Source organism: Nicotiana tomentosiformis, chromosome 2 (genome assembly GCF_000390325.3).
Source record: "Nicotiana tomentosiformis chromosome 2, ASM39032v3, whole genome shotgun sequence".
Lineage (NCBI taxonomy): Eukaryota > Viridiplantae > Streptophyta > Magnoliopsida > Solanales > Solanaceae > Nicotiana > Nicotiana tomentosiformis.
The window spans coordinates 189,005,197-189,021,712 of NC_090813.1; the positions used below are offsets into that span (position 1 = coordinate 189,005,197).

General features: G+C 41.4%; 2 protein-coding genes across 2 annotated transcripts; both read right to left on the reverse strand.

Annotated features, from left to right (window-relative positions):
- Nucleotides 1–3,908: 3,908 nt before the first annotated feature.
- On the reverse strand, nucleotides 3,909–6,750 carry LOC138906277 (uncharacterized). Its single transcript, XM_070194812.1, has 4 exons — nucleotides 6,139–6,750; nucleotides 5,515–5,787; nucleotides 4,970–5,422; nucleotides 3,909–4,475 (listed from the first exon to the last, which is right to left on the reverse strand). The coding sequence occupies exons 1-4, from the start codon at nucleotides 6,748–6,750 to the stop codon at nucleotides 3,909–3,911; spliced, it is 1,905 nt and encodes a 634-aa protein (XP_070050913.1).
- Nucleotides 6,751–6,789: 39 nt separating this feature from the next.
- On the reverse strand, nucleotides 6,790–7,748 carry LOC104099182 (uncharacterized). Its single transcript, XM_009606098.1, has 2 exons — nucleotides 7,468–7,748; nucleotides 6,790–7,363 (listed from the first exon to the last, which is right to left on the reverse strand). Exons 1-2 carry the CDS (start codon nucleotides 7,746–7,748, stop codon nucleotides 6,790–6,792), a joined length of 855 nt encoding a protein of 284 aa, XP_009604393.1.
- Between the last annotated feature and the right edge of the window lie 8,768 nt (nucleotides 7,749–16,516).

A 16,516-nucleotide genomic window follows, 5' to 3' on the forward strand; every position in this document is an offset into this window, starting at 1 on the left:
TTTATTCCACAAATACTTATTATATGCTTGAATCTAGAGCAAAAGCACCAAATAAGTCAAAACATTTTATGCTACGACCATGGTTCTACTATTACACCCTTGAAAAAGAACCCGGCAAAGAAAAACCAAGGGGAATTTATTACTATATACAAATCTACACTAGTGGGACTAAGAATGTATATACAAGTTGCAAAAGTCTGTCGAATACCCCACCCCCAACTTAAGAACATGCAGTGTCCCCAATGCATTGAAAACAAAATAAGAACAAAGTTTAGGAGCATCCTGGGGCGCACTAGGCGCTTGGAATATCTTAGGCGGCCGTGGGGCCTAGAGATGAAACTGTGGAGGTAGTGGGTGGATTATCTGACTGGGCTACGATGTCTGAGACCAAAGTAGGAAGCTCCGCCTATTGCAGAGCCAGAACCTGAACCTGTGAGCTGCTGGCATCACCCGATGAAAGCTGTGTGGTCGTGGTAGTAGCTCTTGCAGCCATATCTGCAAGTGAATGTGCGACAGTTCTCTGCACATCATCCTCATCTCCACCATGTTCCTCTGCAACAGTAGCAACCTGTTTGCCTATGTTATCCCTCTGATCATCACCCTCTTTAAATATCTGCTCCTCATCAATTTCCTCACGAGAGTCTCCATATTCCTCTTCTGAATGATCATTGTTTTGAGCAATGAAACCCGGAGTTTGTGAGATGTCAGTACCATGCGCCTCCTCAACTGATGGGAAGTTTATGAAATCTAGATCAAGACTTGGTATATGAGAGGTGTCGATGCCATGCTCCCCTTCTACCGGAAGAAGTGTGGTCAAATCAAACTCCAGTGTCTGCATCTTATGAAGCTCCGTCTTGAGCTCAGCTACATCCTCTTTAAGATGAGGCATGTCCCCAACTCCTCCCCATTCAACCTTCTCGAGGCATGCTTCAAAGTTCTTGAGTCGATCTTCATATGATAGATGTTGCTTTTGAAGATTAATTATTGGGGTTTGGAGTGGGGCCAATGTTTGCTGGATGAGCGATAAAAGTTCTTTTGTCAATTTATCTACTTTGGCATTTGCATTTTGTGCTAGTAGACCAAGCATGGAGAGTGCAGGCAGTGATGCAGTTGGTGTTGAAATGGCTGGTCTGGGAATGGAACTGGAGGTGGCAGGTGCCGAAGAAATGTCTAGCACTGATAAGGCAGCAAGTGTTGCTGAGACGGAAGATGCCGGAGGGAGAGTGAGTGACTGCTCTGGTGGATCTTCAGCCACTTTATCCACAGCATCATTGAGTCGAGTGATGTCAATGTCCTGAACAACTTTTTCTTTGCGGTCATGTTTAGGGAACGGAGGAACCGCCGCGTCTTGACACAAAGCATAGATTAAGCATGGAAAAGGGAGCGAGGTTTCTTTCAGGTTCGCCCTGATCCCAATCTCAGGAAGTATAAGCTCTCCCACATTAATCTTGATACCCTACATGATGCAAGCAATAAAGATCGCCTTCTTGATAGTGATGTCGGTCTAATTTCTCGTAGGCAATATATGAGAGCAGACAAAACTTAGCCAATACCGGCCCTCTTGGGTGAAATTCCTCTTGTGAATTTTCGGGCGCAGTGCAATCCAGGGCGGAGTTCCTTTGGCTATGACAGAGGCTACCCACGCACACTCAGATTCCTTATTTGCAATTTTTGCCTCATATTCTGCCATGCTGGCTCCCACTCTTTGAAATACACATCATTGATGGATGGAGAATAACAGAATATTTCAACTCCTTGGACTAAGATAGATTTCAAGTATCGACAGTTTCTCTTTCGTTCTAAATTCCTGGATGTAGCATACGCAACATAAATTCCCTAACAAGCATCTCGTTGTACTCTCCCGGAACTTTACTGAAGAATCCCATCCCCTATTTTTGATGTTTTCTATCACATAGGATAGTATTCTTTAAGACCACTCAAACTCAACTGCATTTCTTCGAGGATCTTTCTCTTTGCCAGACCATCTCTGCAAAGAGTCCAAGAGCCGGGAATCCTAAAAATGAGATCCTCACCACTCTTTCTGCGTGCTTCGGCCTGGAGGTCAACTAGTGGTAAAAGGTCAAGCTGTGCCTCCTTCTCTTCAGACTGGGAGGTAGGCTCAGATGAATTTTTGGATATGCCCGGACGTTTGCGTTGGGATTGTTGTGATTGTGGGCTTATAGCTACAGCCCCTCTCTTTCCTCGAGTGGTGGGTGTTCGCGATGCTAAGAATTTCTTTGGTGTCATTCCTGCCAATTAATCGAAGAGTTATTACAAGGTAGGGCATGTGTAACATCTGGCATAGAAATGAGAGACACAAAATGTTCTGCGAGCCGGTATGCGATCGCAAATCAACTCTGCGGACCGCGAACCATAACGCAGAACAAGACTGATATGTAGCAAAAAACACTTATGTGGTTCGTACAAGTGATCACAGAACAAGTGTGCGACCGCAGATCGGTCGCATTTTGTATCTTGAACTTGAGTTGATTCTACCTAACTTTGCGACCACTATGCGGACCGCAAATAAGTTCCGCATCTGCAGACTTCGTCTTCTCCATGAACTTTCCCTCACATGTTATATTATATGCAAAACTAAATAGCTAAATCACAACTCTTAATAGACCAATATACTTTCAATCCTGAGGTCGATTTCATGCTTAGCTAAACATAAGTTACTAACCCCCAGCCCTCAAATCAGTAACCCTAACATTAAACCCTAAAATCTTAATTTACCCACAGTAAATAAGTTCCCCCAAAGTTGATTCCTAGTATAGAAGATAAAAGAAATTGGGGAAATAGAGACGGGTATCATAGATGAGGTGGGAGAATGAGGTGAGTGAAAGCACATAATAATTTTTACTTAAACTGAGTAGGAGAAACGTTGGAAATATACATACCAGATGTTAGATGATTTAGCAAGCTAAGTTGGTGTAAATTCGCGACAAAGGTGAGCCGTTTCTGTTCAATTTCTTGCTATTTTGCTCAATGTGATATCTTTTGTGTTATTCTTTGTGTCTATCTGCGTGAGGTTAGAGAAGAGAGATGGCAGGAAAAAAGATAAAGAGTCGTTTTTATTACCTGAGGGTTTGCGGCTAATTAGCCATCGCATAACATAATATGTGGCCGCATATGTATTTTGCGATGGGTTAATACTGGGTTGTGTGCATGACATGTGGGACCCATTCTGTGATCGCATAATGTTTGTCCGGGCCGCAGATGTTGAATGTCCTCTGCTTTTTTTGAAGTCCAATGTGACTGGTATTCAGCCTAATTCTGCGATCGTTATGTAGTCGCATAAGTTGCCGCAGAACAAAAGCTGAAGCTCAGCTTGCTTTCCTTAATTTTCCCTCTGGCTTTGCATCATATCTCCTTGTATTTTGGGTAATCTACATTCTAATACACACGTCAAACTTTCCAACACTCACAAATAAACCTACCAAAATTAAAATCTAAAAAAATTGATGTTACTAACTTTTGGGTTGCCTCCCAAAAAGCGCTTGATTTAACGTCGCGGCATGACGATGTTGCCCTAATTTTGGCTAATCATTTGTGGGGATGGGAACAGGACTATCCTTGAGTGTGAATTATTCTATCAGTTGCCTTTCTCCATTGGTTCTGAGGTAGTGCTTGACCCTTTGGCCATTTACTTAGAAAGTTTGAGTCCCATCCTTGGATTTTAATTCAATAGAACCATAGGAAGACACACTCACAATTTTGAACGGGCCTGACCATTTGGATTTGAGTTTTCCCGGAAAGAACTTCAATCTTGAGTTGAAGAGTAAGACCAAGTCACCGGATTTGAATTCCCGCTTCGAAATCTTCTTGTCATGAACAAAATTGATTCTTTCTTTTTACATGGCTCCATTCTCGTAGGCATGGAAACGGAACTCTTCCATCTCATTGAGTTATGTCATCCTTAGATCAGCAGCTTCAGTCCAGTCAAGGTTTAACTTTTTCAATGCCCACATGGCTTTGAGTTCAAGTTCCACAGGGAAGTGACAAGCCTTACCAAAAACTAACTGGTAAGGTGAAGTGCCAATGGGTGTCTTAAATGCCGTTCGATAGGCCCACAATGCATCGTCTAGCTTCTTTGACCAGTCGGTCCTGTTTGCATTAACAGTTTTTGCTAGTATGCTTTTGATCTCCCGGTTAGAGACTTCAACTTGACCACTTGACTGAGGATGATAAGGGGTGTCCACCTTGTGCTTAACTCCATATTTTTCGAGCAATCCGAAAAAAGCTTTGTTGCAAAAATGAGAACCACCATCACTAAGGATGGCCCTTGGGGTTCCAAACCGAGTAAATATGTTCTTCTTCAAGAAGGCGATTACACTTCTTGCCTCGTTGTTCGGCAATGCAATTGCCTCAACCCAGTTAGAGACATAATCTACTGACACCAAGACATATGTCATGCCATAAGAACTTATGAAGGGCCCCATGAAATCTATCCCCCACACATCAAAGATATCGACCTACATCACAAAGTTCACAGGTATCTCATGCATTCTAGAAATTGATCCTTGTCTTTGACATTGATCACATGCCCTAACCATTTGGTTTGCATCTTGGTAGATCGATGGCCAATAATAGCCACATTCCAACACTTTTGTCGCAGTACGATTTCCACCGTGGTGACCTCCAACTGGGGAGTCATGACACGCTTTGAGAATTTGAATTATCTCATTTTTCGAAACACAACGCCGAATGATGTTGTCGGCACAAATCTGGAACAAAAAGGTCTCCTCCCAATAGTATTGCCTACATTCCCGCAAGAATGTTTTCTTTTGATAAGTTTCCAATCCGTCGGGGTCAAGGTCACTAACCAAGAAGTTAGCGATGCCGGCATACCAAGGAGTGGAGGCGCTAGATATTGCTAATACGTGTTCATCTGGGAAGTCGCATCATTAATTTCAAGATCTTATTTTGGTCTTCCTGCCTCTTCAAGCCTAGATAAGTGATTTGCAACCTGATTCTCTATTCCTTTCCGATCTTTGACCTCAAAGTCAAACTCTTGTAATAAAAGTACCCACCTAATCAATCTTGGTTTAGCATCATTCTTCGCCATAAGGTAGCGGAGTGCAGCATGATCGGTGTAGACTATCACTTTGGATCCCAACAAGTAGGCCCGGAAATTTTCAAAAGCATAGACAATAGCAAGCAATTCTTGCTCAGTTACAGTATAATTCAGTTGTGCATCATTGAGTGTCTTGCTTGCGTAGTAGACATGATGAAGAATCTTGTTATTCCGTTGACCAAGCACCGCTCCAATAGCCACACCACTGGCGTCACACATTAGTTCAAATGGAAGAGAGCAATCGGGTGTGACAATAAAAGGTGTCGTAGTGAGCCTTGCTTTCAATTCCTCAAAAGTTATTGGGCACTTCTCATCGAACTCGAACTTAGCATATTTTTCAAGGAGCTTGTACATGGGACTTGCAATTTTTGAGAAATGTTTAATAAATCCCCTATAAAAACCCACATACCCCAAAAAAAACTCTGAATACCTTTTACCGAAGTGGGAGGAGGAAGCTTGGAAATGATCTCAATATTTGCCCGGTCAACTTCTATGCCTTGATTGGAGATTTTGTGACCAAAAACAATACCCTCATCTACCATGAAGTGATATTTTTCCCAATTGAGCACAAGGTTTATTTCCTCACATCTTTTGAGCACTTGCCTAAGGTTTTCAAGACAATGTTCAAAGGAATCACCAACTACAGAGAAGTCATCTATCAATAATTCTAGGAAATCCTCCACCATGTCTGAGAAAATTGACATCATGTACTGTTGAAATGTAGTTGGGGCATTTCATAGCCCAAATGGCATTCGTCTAAAAGCGATGGTTCCATACGGGCATTTGAATGTCGTCTTCTCTTGGTCCTCTAAGGTAATGTTGATTTGGTTATAGCAAGAATAACCATCCAAAAAGCAATAAAATGACCTTCCCGCTAGCCAATCAAGCATTTGATCAATAAAAGTCATAGGGAAATGGCCTTTGCTAGTAGAATTATTGAGCTTCCGGTAGTCCATGCAAACTCTCCACCCGGTCACCGTCCTCGTTGGGATAAGTTTATTTTTGTCATTATGCATCACAGTCATGCCTCATTTCTTTGGCACACATTGCTCCGAACTCACCCAAGGACTATCGTCAATGGGGTAAACAACCCTGGCATCCAACCATTTTATTATTTCTTTCTTCACCACCTCTTGCATGGAAGGATTTAACCTTCTTTGATATTCCACACTAGGTTTGATCTCTTGCTCCAATTGTATATTGTACTCACAAATTCCAGTAGGAATCACCCGGATATCTGCTATAGTCCAACCAATGGCTTGTTTGTGCTCCCTCAAGGTATCCAATAAGTGTTCAACTAGCACATCACTCAATAAAGATGAAACAATTACTGGTAGAGTTTCATTAGAGCCAAGAAATTTATACATTAAGTGCGGCTGGAGTGGTTTTAGCTCAAGTTGTGGAGGCTCGATAATTGAAGGCTTAGCGGGCGACATGGCTCTATTCTCTAAGTCAAGAAAAAGCTTCTTTGGTGTATACGTGTAGGACCCAAGCCCTTCCAATGTGTTCACCGATTCCATATATCCTTCCATGTACTTACCATCAAAATTCACCAAAATAGCTGCCAATGCCTCACCAAGGTGGTCCTCCTCCATCTTCACCTTGACTGCATCCTCTACCTCATCAATAACATCAATGACTGAGATACTTTCGTATGCATGTGGCAATTTCATACCCTTACTCGCTTAAAAGGTAACTTATTCGTCAATAACTCAGAACTTGATCTCATTTTGTTCCAAGTCCATGAGTGCCCTCCCGGTAGCAACGAATGGTCTACCCAAGATGATAGGGATTTCTTTATCAACAGCACAATCGATAATAACAAAGTCGGTAAGGAGGAGAAACTTGCCCACTTTCACAAGTACATCATCAACTATTCCCACCAATCGCTTTATTGAACGGTCGGCCATTTGCAACCTCATACTTGTAGGCCTAGGCATACCTAATCCCGCTTTCTTGTAAATAGCAAGGGGCATTAAGTTGATGCTAGCCCCATTATCACATAGGGCTCGTGCAAAATTGCGCAATCCAATAGTGCATGGAATGGTGAAGGCTCTCGGGTCCTCTTTCTTTTGGAAGGCAGTTGTTGCAATGATGGAACTAACCTGGTGAGTCACAATCACCACTCCATTCTTGGTGGTTTTCTTTTTAGTGATCAAGTCCTTCAAGTACTTAGCAAAACCTGTCATCTCTTGAAATGCTTCCACAAATGGAATTTTCACTGATAATTGCTTTAGGATGTCATAGAATTTCTCGAGTTTGCTATCATCAACCTTTCTACCAAGTCTTTGAGGGAAAGGTGGATGAGGTCTAAGAATTGGTGCTAGAGTTTTTGGTGCCTCTATTACCTTTTCCTTCACCTCTTCCTGGTTCACTTCTTGAGTTCTCACCTTCTTCGGGAATCTTTCAACTTAACAACAATTGACACCTCAACTTGTGCCTCAACTTCTTGTTCAGAATTTTTCACTTTGACCACTTGTTCATGTTTCCCACTTCGAGTTGTGATTGCCATACAATGAGAAGTTGGCCCACTCCCACTACATTTTGGGTTTGCAATTGTATCACTTGGGAGCGGGCCTTTTTGCTTCGGATTTTGATCTCTTGAAAGATCCCTCATTTGCATCTCCAACTTTTGAATAGATGTGGTGTGAGAATCCACAAGCTCGGTCATATTATTCATTGAAGTGTCGGATCTCTCTTAATTTTGCAATACTCTTTCAAACATGTTTTCCAACTTGGACTCACTTGAAGAGCTTTCTTTCCAATGTGGAGAGTTAGAATATTGCCCCTTTGGTGGAACATAGGGGTTTGAACTCCGATTTGAAAAATTATTGTTGTTTTTACTCCAATTTCCTTGATTTGAACTACCTTGGTCATTTCGCCACTGTTGGTTGCCTTGCCCTTGCGGGTTAGACCTCCATTGGTGTTGTTGTGTTGAACCTTGGTAGGATTGTCTTTGATATCCTCCTTGAGAATTGTTGACATAATTTGCTTCTTAGTATTCCTCATTCAACATGGGTTGCATATCTTCCACAACATTCACCTTTTTTGTTTGGCTTTCAGTGAACATTTTCGTCAACACGTTGATATTGGTGGAAAGCCCGGCAATTATTTTATCTCTTTCTTGGTTCTCCTTAATCATATTGGTCAAGGAGGTACTACTATATGCAATTCCACTCGTGGTATCTTCTGAGTGCCAAGTTGGGTTATGTTCTGCCATCTTGTCAAGGATTTGTGTGACCCTTGCAAATGTTTTATCCATAAAGGACACATCCGCTGCATTTTTGGCTATGGATTGATTCATAGGATCCAAGCCCATGTAAAACTTCTCCACTAGAATATTATCCGGAAAGCCATGATTCGGCGACCTCACCAAATATAGCTTGAATCTATCCTATGCCTTATGTAGATGCTCTCCTGGTAATTACTTGAAGAAGAAAATTTTATCCTGGAGCTCGGACTTCTTGCTTTGTGGAAACCATTTTGATAGGAAAGCTAATACAAGTTCAGTCCAAGTGTGGATGGAATTATGAGGTAGATTTTGGATCCATTGTCTTGCCTATCCAGTTAGAGAGTACTTGAATACCCTCAACCTTAGGGCATCATCACGAGACATGATTCTGCTTGTGTATTACACACACACCCAAAATATTTCTGAGATGTTGTGTTGGACCATCGTCGGTGGAATTTTGGAAGAACCCCTCAGCTTTTAGCATTAGGATTAGACTATGTTCCACTTTGAAGGTGGCAGCGTCAACTCTTGGAGGGACAATGGCATTTGTATCCTCAATATACTCATCTATATCCGCAAACACATTCTCTTCGTCCGGTTCGCCCATGTTTACCTAATGACACCAAGCAAAACAAGCAAATTGTGGTGGAATAGAAGATGACGTCAAGTAAAGCACATACTAGTTAGTAATTTTCAAAACCGTATTCCCCGGCAATGAAGCCAAAATTTGATATGCTCAAATTACACCTATATAATTGGTATAAGGGGTTCGGTGTCAAATATAATAACCCAACTAGGTTGGTGTCGAATCCCACTGGGCGTAGGAGTGAAAAGGTTATTTAAATAGTGTGAAACTTGACTTAAGCCGTAAATCTACTCCGTTAGTTTAAACCGAGTTTTGTAATTGTGAATTATCAAGAAAAGCTATTTTGTTGAGATGATTTGATTAAATTGATTTAGAAACCAAGGTTGTATCTCCATCAATGGAATGTAATGCTAACGGTGTTCATATTATATATTTCTAATGGAAGATCCATTGGTATGCAACCAATTCCTAAATTACTACCCAATATTTTCCAATAATTAGATAGTATTTCCTCTTTATGATTTTCAAAACTATAAAAGAAGTAACAATTAAGAACAACCAATTTATGCCAAGTAGATCCCACTTATCCCTAAGAGATTCTATTAAACAAGGTTTAAAGCCTTGAGTTCTTGTTATTCAATTCTACCAACTCTAACCCACTTTCCCAAGTAAAGATAGAGTGAATTAGCACTAGTCAATATTTGCAACCATCAACTACAAATGAAGTATGAGAAATGAATAGAAATCGACCAACTATTATATATATATATTCAATAATGAACACCCATTAACATTACACCTACATAGGATTCACAATCTTAGTATTTAAAATTAGCTACTCATACTAGAATACAAAAATAATATAATAAATAAAGTCATGAAGCTTATAAATATAGACAAAGTCTTGGATTTTCTTTCACAAGCTTCCAAAATAATGGTGCATTCAATGCTCTAAGTGTAGCCTCTTTCTGTCAGACCATATACAGCACAAAAACCCTAATCATTCGATTTATAATGGTCTAAAAGTCGTGGTCAAGAACTGACAAAAATAACCCTGCAGATAGAGTCTGCGATCGCAGAATGTACTGCAGAAGGCTTTCACAGTCCGCAGATCTTCAGTTCCACCGCAGAATTGATCGAACAATCTTCTAGTTGTTTCCTTCGTATTTCGGTTATGTGGTCCGCATATCACTTTTGAGGCCGCATAACACATCGCATAATCATCTTCACTGGAATTCTCTTAACATTATGCGATCACTATGCGGTCCGCACAAACGTTATGCAACCGCATAATGGATCGCAGACTTGGCTATCAACAACTGGATCTTTCTGCTTCATTATGCGATGAGTCTGCGGTCCGTACATCACTTTTGCGGCCGCTGACAAGCCGCATTTCTGCCTTTTATAGATTTTTGACATCTTCTTTTATGATCTTGGTTCTTCAAGTATGGTCTCCTGAAAAACACCAAACTACATAAGAAATGACTTATAATGCTATAAAATATTACCTAATGTCTATGTAATTAGTGTCAAAATTGCCACATTTGTATGACACATCACCTGCCTAAGCCAAGGTACTGAACATGCTCAGAAACTGGGCGAGAGTCTCCTGGAGAGTGGGTGCAGTAACAAGCATCTAAGGTGACTACCCTCCAATTGGAGCTACTGGTGGCTCCTCTGTAGCAGCTCGTGCGGATGCTCTGGCTACACCACGTGGACGTCCTCGGCCACTATCCCGACCCTGACCTATCGCGGCTCTAGCAAGGGGCGCGGGTATCTGGTCATCTGATCCAGCTGTATGTGTCCTCACCAAATGTGAGAGAATAGAAAGACAGAAATTTAGAATCCGAAGTCAAAATCTCGCACGATAAGGAATCAAAGAAGCGAAGCTCTTCCTAATAGTTACATAGCCTCCCGAAGATAAGTACATACATCTCTGTACCGATCCGCGAGACTCTACTAAACCTTCTTGTGACTCATAATACCTATGAACCTAGTGCTCTGATACCAACTTGTCACAACCCCAATTTTCCTCCATGGGATATCGTGACGGAACCTAGTCTCTAAAACTAGGTATGCCTAAACAATACGGAGAAACATTAAATAAGAGATTAAAACTTGAATATCCCAACAATTTCATAAAAGGAATCTACCAAAACTCAATACATAAAATCCCTAAACCTGGTGAGATATAAGTCACAAGCTTTAAGTATAGTACCGAATCATCCTATACATCACTATTTATAAAAATATAAAGAATAAGAGAAGAACGGAATAGAAGGGGACTCTGAGGCCTACGGTCGGGGGCAGGTGTACCTTCAAGTCTCCAAGCGGCAACACAACGTACTAATATCGGGGCTGGTAAGATGCACCTGGATCTACACAAAGACATGTGCAGAAGCGTTGTAAGAGTACACCACAACGGTACCCAGTAAGTGTCGAGCCTAACCTCAGTAGAGTAGTGACGAGGTCAGGTCAGGGCCCTACTGGAAAAATAATAGGAAATAAGGCAGAAGACATAGTAATATAATGAAATGACTTGGAAGTGAACAATGAGATAACAACACAACAAATAGAGGTAAAGAATAGGGGCGCTCCCGCGCCTCGTAGTCGCAAACGTAAATGCATAACAGGGGCGCTCCTGAGGTACCACCTCGTAGTCCTAAAAATAAATATGCAACAGGGACGCTCCCGAGGTACCGCCTCGTAGTCCCAAAAGTAAATACATAACAAGGGTGCTCCCGAGGTACTGCCTCATAGTCCCAAAAGTAAATATGCAACAGGGGCGCTCCCGAGGTACCGCTCCGTAGTGCCAAAAGTAAATACACAATAGGGGTGCTCCCGAGGTACTGCCTCGTAGTCCTAAAATTAAATATGCAACAGATAACCAATGGGACAATTAAATTATAGCAAGGAATCCTATAGTTAAATATTGAATACAAAATCAAGGAATCAAGTAATCCAACTAAGCATGTTGCAAAATTGCTAGTAAGATATAAGACACGTAGACATGTGACATTAGGCTAAACATGATGACTACACATGGTAGAGTAACTCAGTTAAGGAATTAAAAAGGAAACTACTCAGCAAGAATCGGATTTTTAACATTTAACCCGAGTACGCACTCGTCACCTTCCATACATGGCCTTCACGTATTGTAAATACCACAATAGTACCAAAACCTAAGGGGAGTTTCCCCCACACAAGGTTAGACAAGTCACTTACCTCAAATCTCACTTAATCAGTCAAATAGAATGCCTTTCGCTCGATTTTCCGACTCCAAACGGCTCGAATCTAGCCAAAGCAATTACACACTATAAATATGACCATAAGAAACTAATTTAAATAATGAAACTACGACTTCAGCAAGGAATTAGAAAATCAACCCAAAAGGTCGACCCGGGCCAACATCTCGGAATCAGGTAAAAGTCACAAAATACGAACACCCATTCAATATCGAGTTCACCCATACCAAAATTACTCAAATCCAACACAAAATTGCCACTCAAATCCCCAATTTAAACTCTCCAAATCCCTAGACTCAAACTCCCAAATTTCACCTTAAATACACATAAACTAGGTGGGAAATTCAATGGAGAAACAAGATTATTGAATAAAAATGTTCACAAGTGGCTTACCTCAAGAAATTCCTCGAAAGTCCTCTCAAAAGTCGCCTTAGACCGAGTTTGCAAAGTCCATAATGAGAGAAATCACGAAACCCTTCGGTTTTAAACATTGCCCAGTTAAACCGCATTTGCGGCAACTTAACCGCATTTGCGGAAGCAATACCGCTTCTGCAGACAGGCCTCAAGGCCCCCTATTTTGCTTCTACGATCCTTCATCTGCATCTGCGCCCTCGCATGTGCGGGAATCTCATCGCACCTGCGGAACTTCCCCGCTGACCAAATTCTGCTTCTGCGCCCAGCTCGCCGCATCTGCGACCACGCAGGTACGGAAATTACCTCGTACCTACAAGAACTGCACAACTGGTCCTAGGCCGCTTCTGCGCTCCACTTTTAGCTTCTGCGAGCTCGCTTCTGGGGGCCCATGACCGCATCTGCGGTCTCAGCTAGGCAGTCCCAAATCTGCTTCTGTGAAGCCGCACCTGAGGCCCAAAATACGCAGGTGTGATTGCACCAGACACAGCAATGCTTCAGCTATGCACCAAGTCCAATTTTGTTCCGTATTCAAGTCTATATCACACTCGGGGCCCGTAGGACCCCATCCGTGTATACCAACAAGTCCTAAAATATTACACGGACTTAGTCGAGCCTTTAAATCACATCAAACAATGCTAAAAACATGAATTGCACCTCAATTCAAGTCTAATGAACTTTAGAACTTCAAACTTCTACATCTGACACCAAAACTTATCAAATCAAGTCTCATTGACCTCAAACTTTACACACAAGTCATAATTGACATTACGGACTTACTTCAACTTTCCAAATCGGAATCCAACCCCGATATCAAAAAGTTCACTCCCGGTCAAACTTTCCAAAAATCATCCCATTTTCCAACTTTCGCCAATTACGCCGAAATGACCTACGGTCCTCCAAATCAACACCCAAACCTGCTCCTAAGACCAAAATTACCCTACGGAGCAATTGGAACCGTCGAAGCTCCATTCCGGAGTAGTCTTCGAACAAATCAACCTATGGTCAATTCCTAGGACTTAAACTTCCATTTTAAGGACTACGTATCACATTTCACTCTGAAACCAAAAACCAACCTTCCTGTAAAGTTACGTAACCACAAAATAAAATAGAGTGAGAAATAAATAAGGGTTCGGACTAATACTCTCAAAACGACCGGCCGGGTCGTTACACCTGATCCCATCATGAATCAATAATACTTGTTGTTACGTGCAGCTCGATCCCATCAATATCCATCACAATCCTGCTCTCAGGCCTCAACTTAGTCATCAATCTCTCCAGTCTCTCGGGCTCACAATGTCATGAAAACCAGCACAAAAATGATGATATGATGTATCAATAAGTGGCAACAGAGACGGAAATATGATATGCAAATGAATGAGTATGACTGATTATGTAATGGCAATGTAAGCAAAGAACTCAACAGCAGAAATGACCTCAGTGGGTCTCAGCAGGATAAGCATATAGCCTACACATGGTTTCTACCAACTCAATAACTCTAGCATGTAGAAATTTCATGAATAGAAACAAGATTAGATCACTACATAGTACCAAACAATCAATCGAGTCATAATTCACACGGTGCACGCCCACACACCCGTCACCTACCATGTGCGTCACCTCAACACCAAACACATATCACTTATATTCAGGGGTTCATACCCTCAGCACCAAGTTTAGAAGTGTTACATACCTCAAACAAGCCAAATCCAATACCAAGCAAGCCAACGATGCTCCAAAAATGCCATCATGCGCGCATCAACTAGCCAAAAGCAACTCAAATACATCATATAATGCCTAAGGAGACAAACCCAATCGATAAAGGTATAATCTTTAATCAAAAGCCCAAAGTCTACAAAAAATTCAAACCCGAGCTCGCACCTCGAAACCCGATAAAACTCACAAAAGCTGACAATCCATTCAATTACAAGTCCAAACATACTAATTTCACTCAAATCCGACTTCGAATCGATGTTCAAAACTCAATTATTCACTTTTGAAAAGTTTTGACAAAACCCCAATATCTCTTGTTAAATCCCATGTTTTGATGTTAAAAATAGTGATGTATTCATGTGAATCTCATAGATATATGTTAGAATCACTTACCCCAAGCTTGTAGATGAAGGTCTAGGTTGAAACACTTCAAACTTGAGTTCCCTAGTCTCTAAAGTGGTGAAGAATAAAATAAAAGTCCAAAAATCCAATTTATATACTACAACATCTGATCTCTCACAGTGTTGACCGCACATTTTTTGTGTGGTCCGCACATCCAAGTTCTGCGGCCGCAATCCATATTGTGCGGCAGCACTTCAGCAGCAACGGCACTACTAGTATTCAGTAATTTGACCATAACTTTCTGTAGAAATGTCCAAATGACAAACGGTTTTAATTTCTAGAAACTAGACTCAAAGGACTACAACTTTGGTATTTAGATAATTGCCAAATTCTTCATAGATTGCAAGATATAAGCTCCCGAAATCCGACCAACGAACCTGCAGATTTCCCTGTTGCGGCCCTCAATGTTGTCTACACTTTGGCTAGTGCCTCCACAAATTTTTGTCTGCGGCCGCACATGAGCTTTGCGTCAGCACTCCAAAAATGTGTCCTCCACACTTCACTCGCTCCAGAACATCATCAAAGGGCTGAAATGCCCAGACTTGTCCAAAACTCAGCAGAAACACACCCGACGTCCCCGGGACTCCTTCCAAACATATCAACAAGTCCTAAAACACGATTTGATCTTAATCGAGACCTCAAATCACATCAAACAACATTAAAATCATGAATCACACCTCAAATCAAACTTAATGAGCATTTGAACTTTCAACTTCCAAAACTCGTGTCGAACCATATCAAATCAATTCGGAATGAACTCAAATTTCACACACAAATCCCAAATGACATGACAAAGCTATTCCAATTCTCGAAACCTCAATCTGAATCCTATAACATCAAAGTCAACTCCTAGTCAAACTTATGAACATTCCAAACCTTCAAATTTTCAATTTTCGCCAATTAGTGTCGAAACCTTCTAGAAATATTCAACTGCAAATCCGGGCATATGCTCAAGTCCAAAATCACCGTCCGGACCTAACGGAACCATCAAAACTCCGATCCGAGGTCAAATACGCAAAAGTCAGCTTGGTCAATACTTCCAACTTAAAGCTTTCTAGTTGAGAATCATTCTTCCAAACCAATTCCCGAATCACCTATAAACCAAAACCAACGATTCACACAAGTCACAAAACATCATACGGAGCTACTCAAGACTTCAAATAGCTAGCGGGATGCAAATGCTCAAAATGACCGGCGGAGTCGTTACATTCTCCCCCACTTAAACATACGTTCATCCTCGGACGTGCCAAGAATTGTTCTTAAGCCGTCAAATCACTGTGTAACCTTACCACACACAGACCCAGGGGTGATCCCACATCCACCTAGTCTATATACGCCTGACGACACAACCTAATTAAAGATCCTTAATTCAACCATAGTCTGTAAGACTTAGAACCCAATTTCCACCATCCAGAATTCCTTACAAGACCCGAATCTCGCACCTACATATTGTACGAGTCTGAACATGATGTATCAAACCATAACCATAACTCAAGATGTAATCACATGATATACCACACAACTCGCATACTCGTATCAATAATTCCCGATCACAGTAACTGCTCAAAACAAAGCCGAAACCGGTAGTAAACCTCATGTCAAATCAAACTTCATTCTAAAACCTTCTTACACTATTAATGATGAAAGAAACACACAGAAACTCATAACCACTTATCATATCAATATGTCATGGGGCTCTCTCTCGTCCGATAAGAACCAAGGCCAAATCTGAAGTCGACTTCCAATATTATTCCTCTATACATAACGTAATCAAATCTGATAGCACCCATTCTAGGTCTAATGGCCTCCTCTCATCAAATACATCCACTCTACTGACTTGCCATACCAAT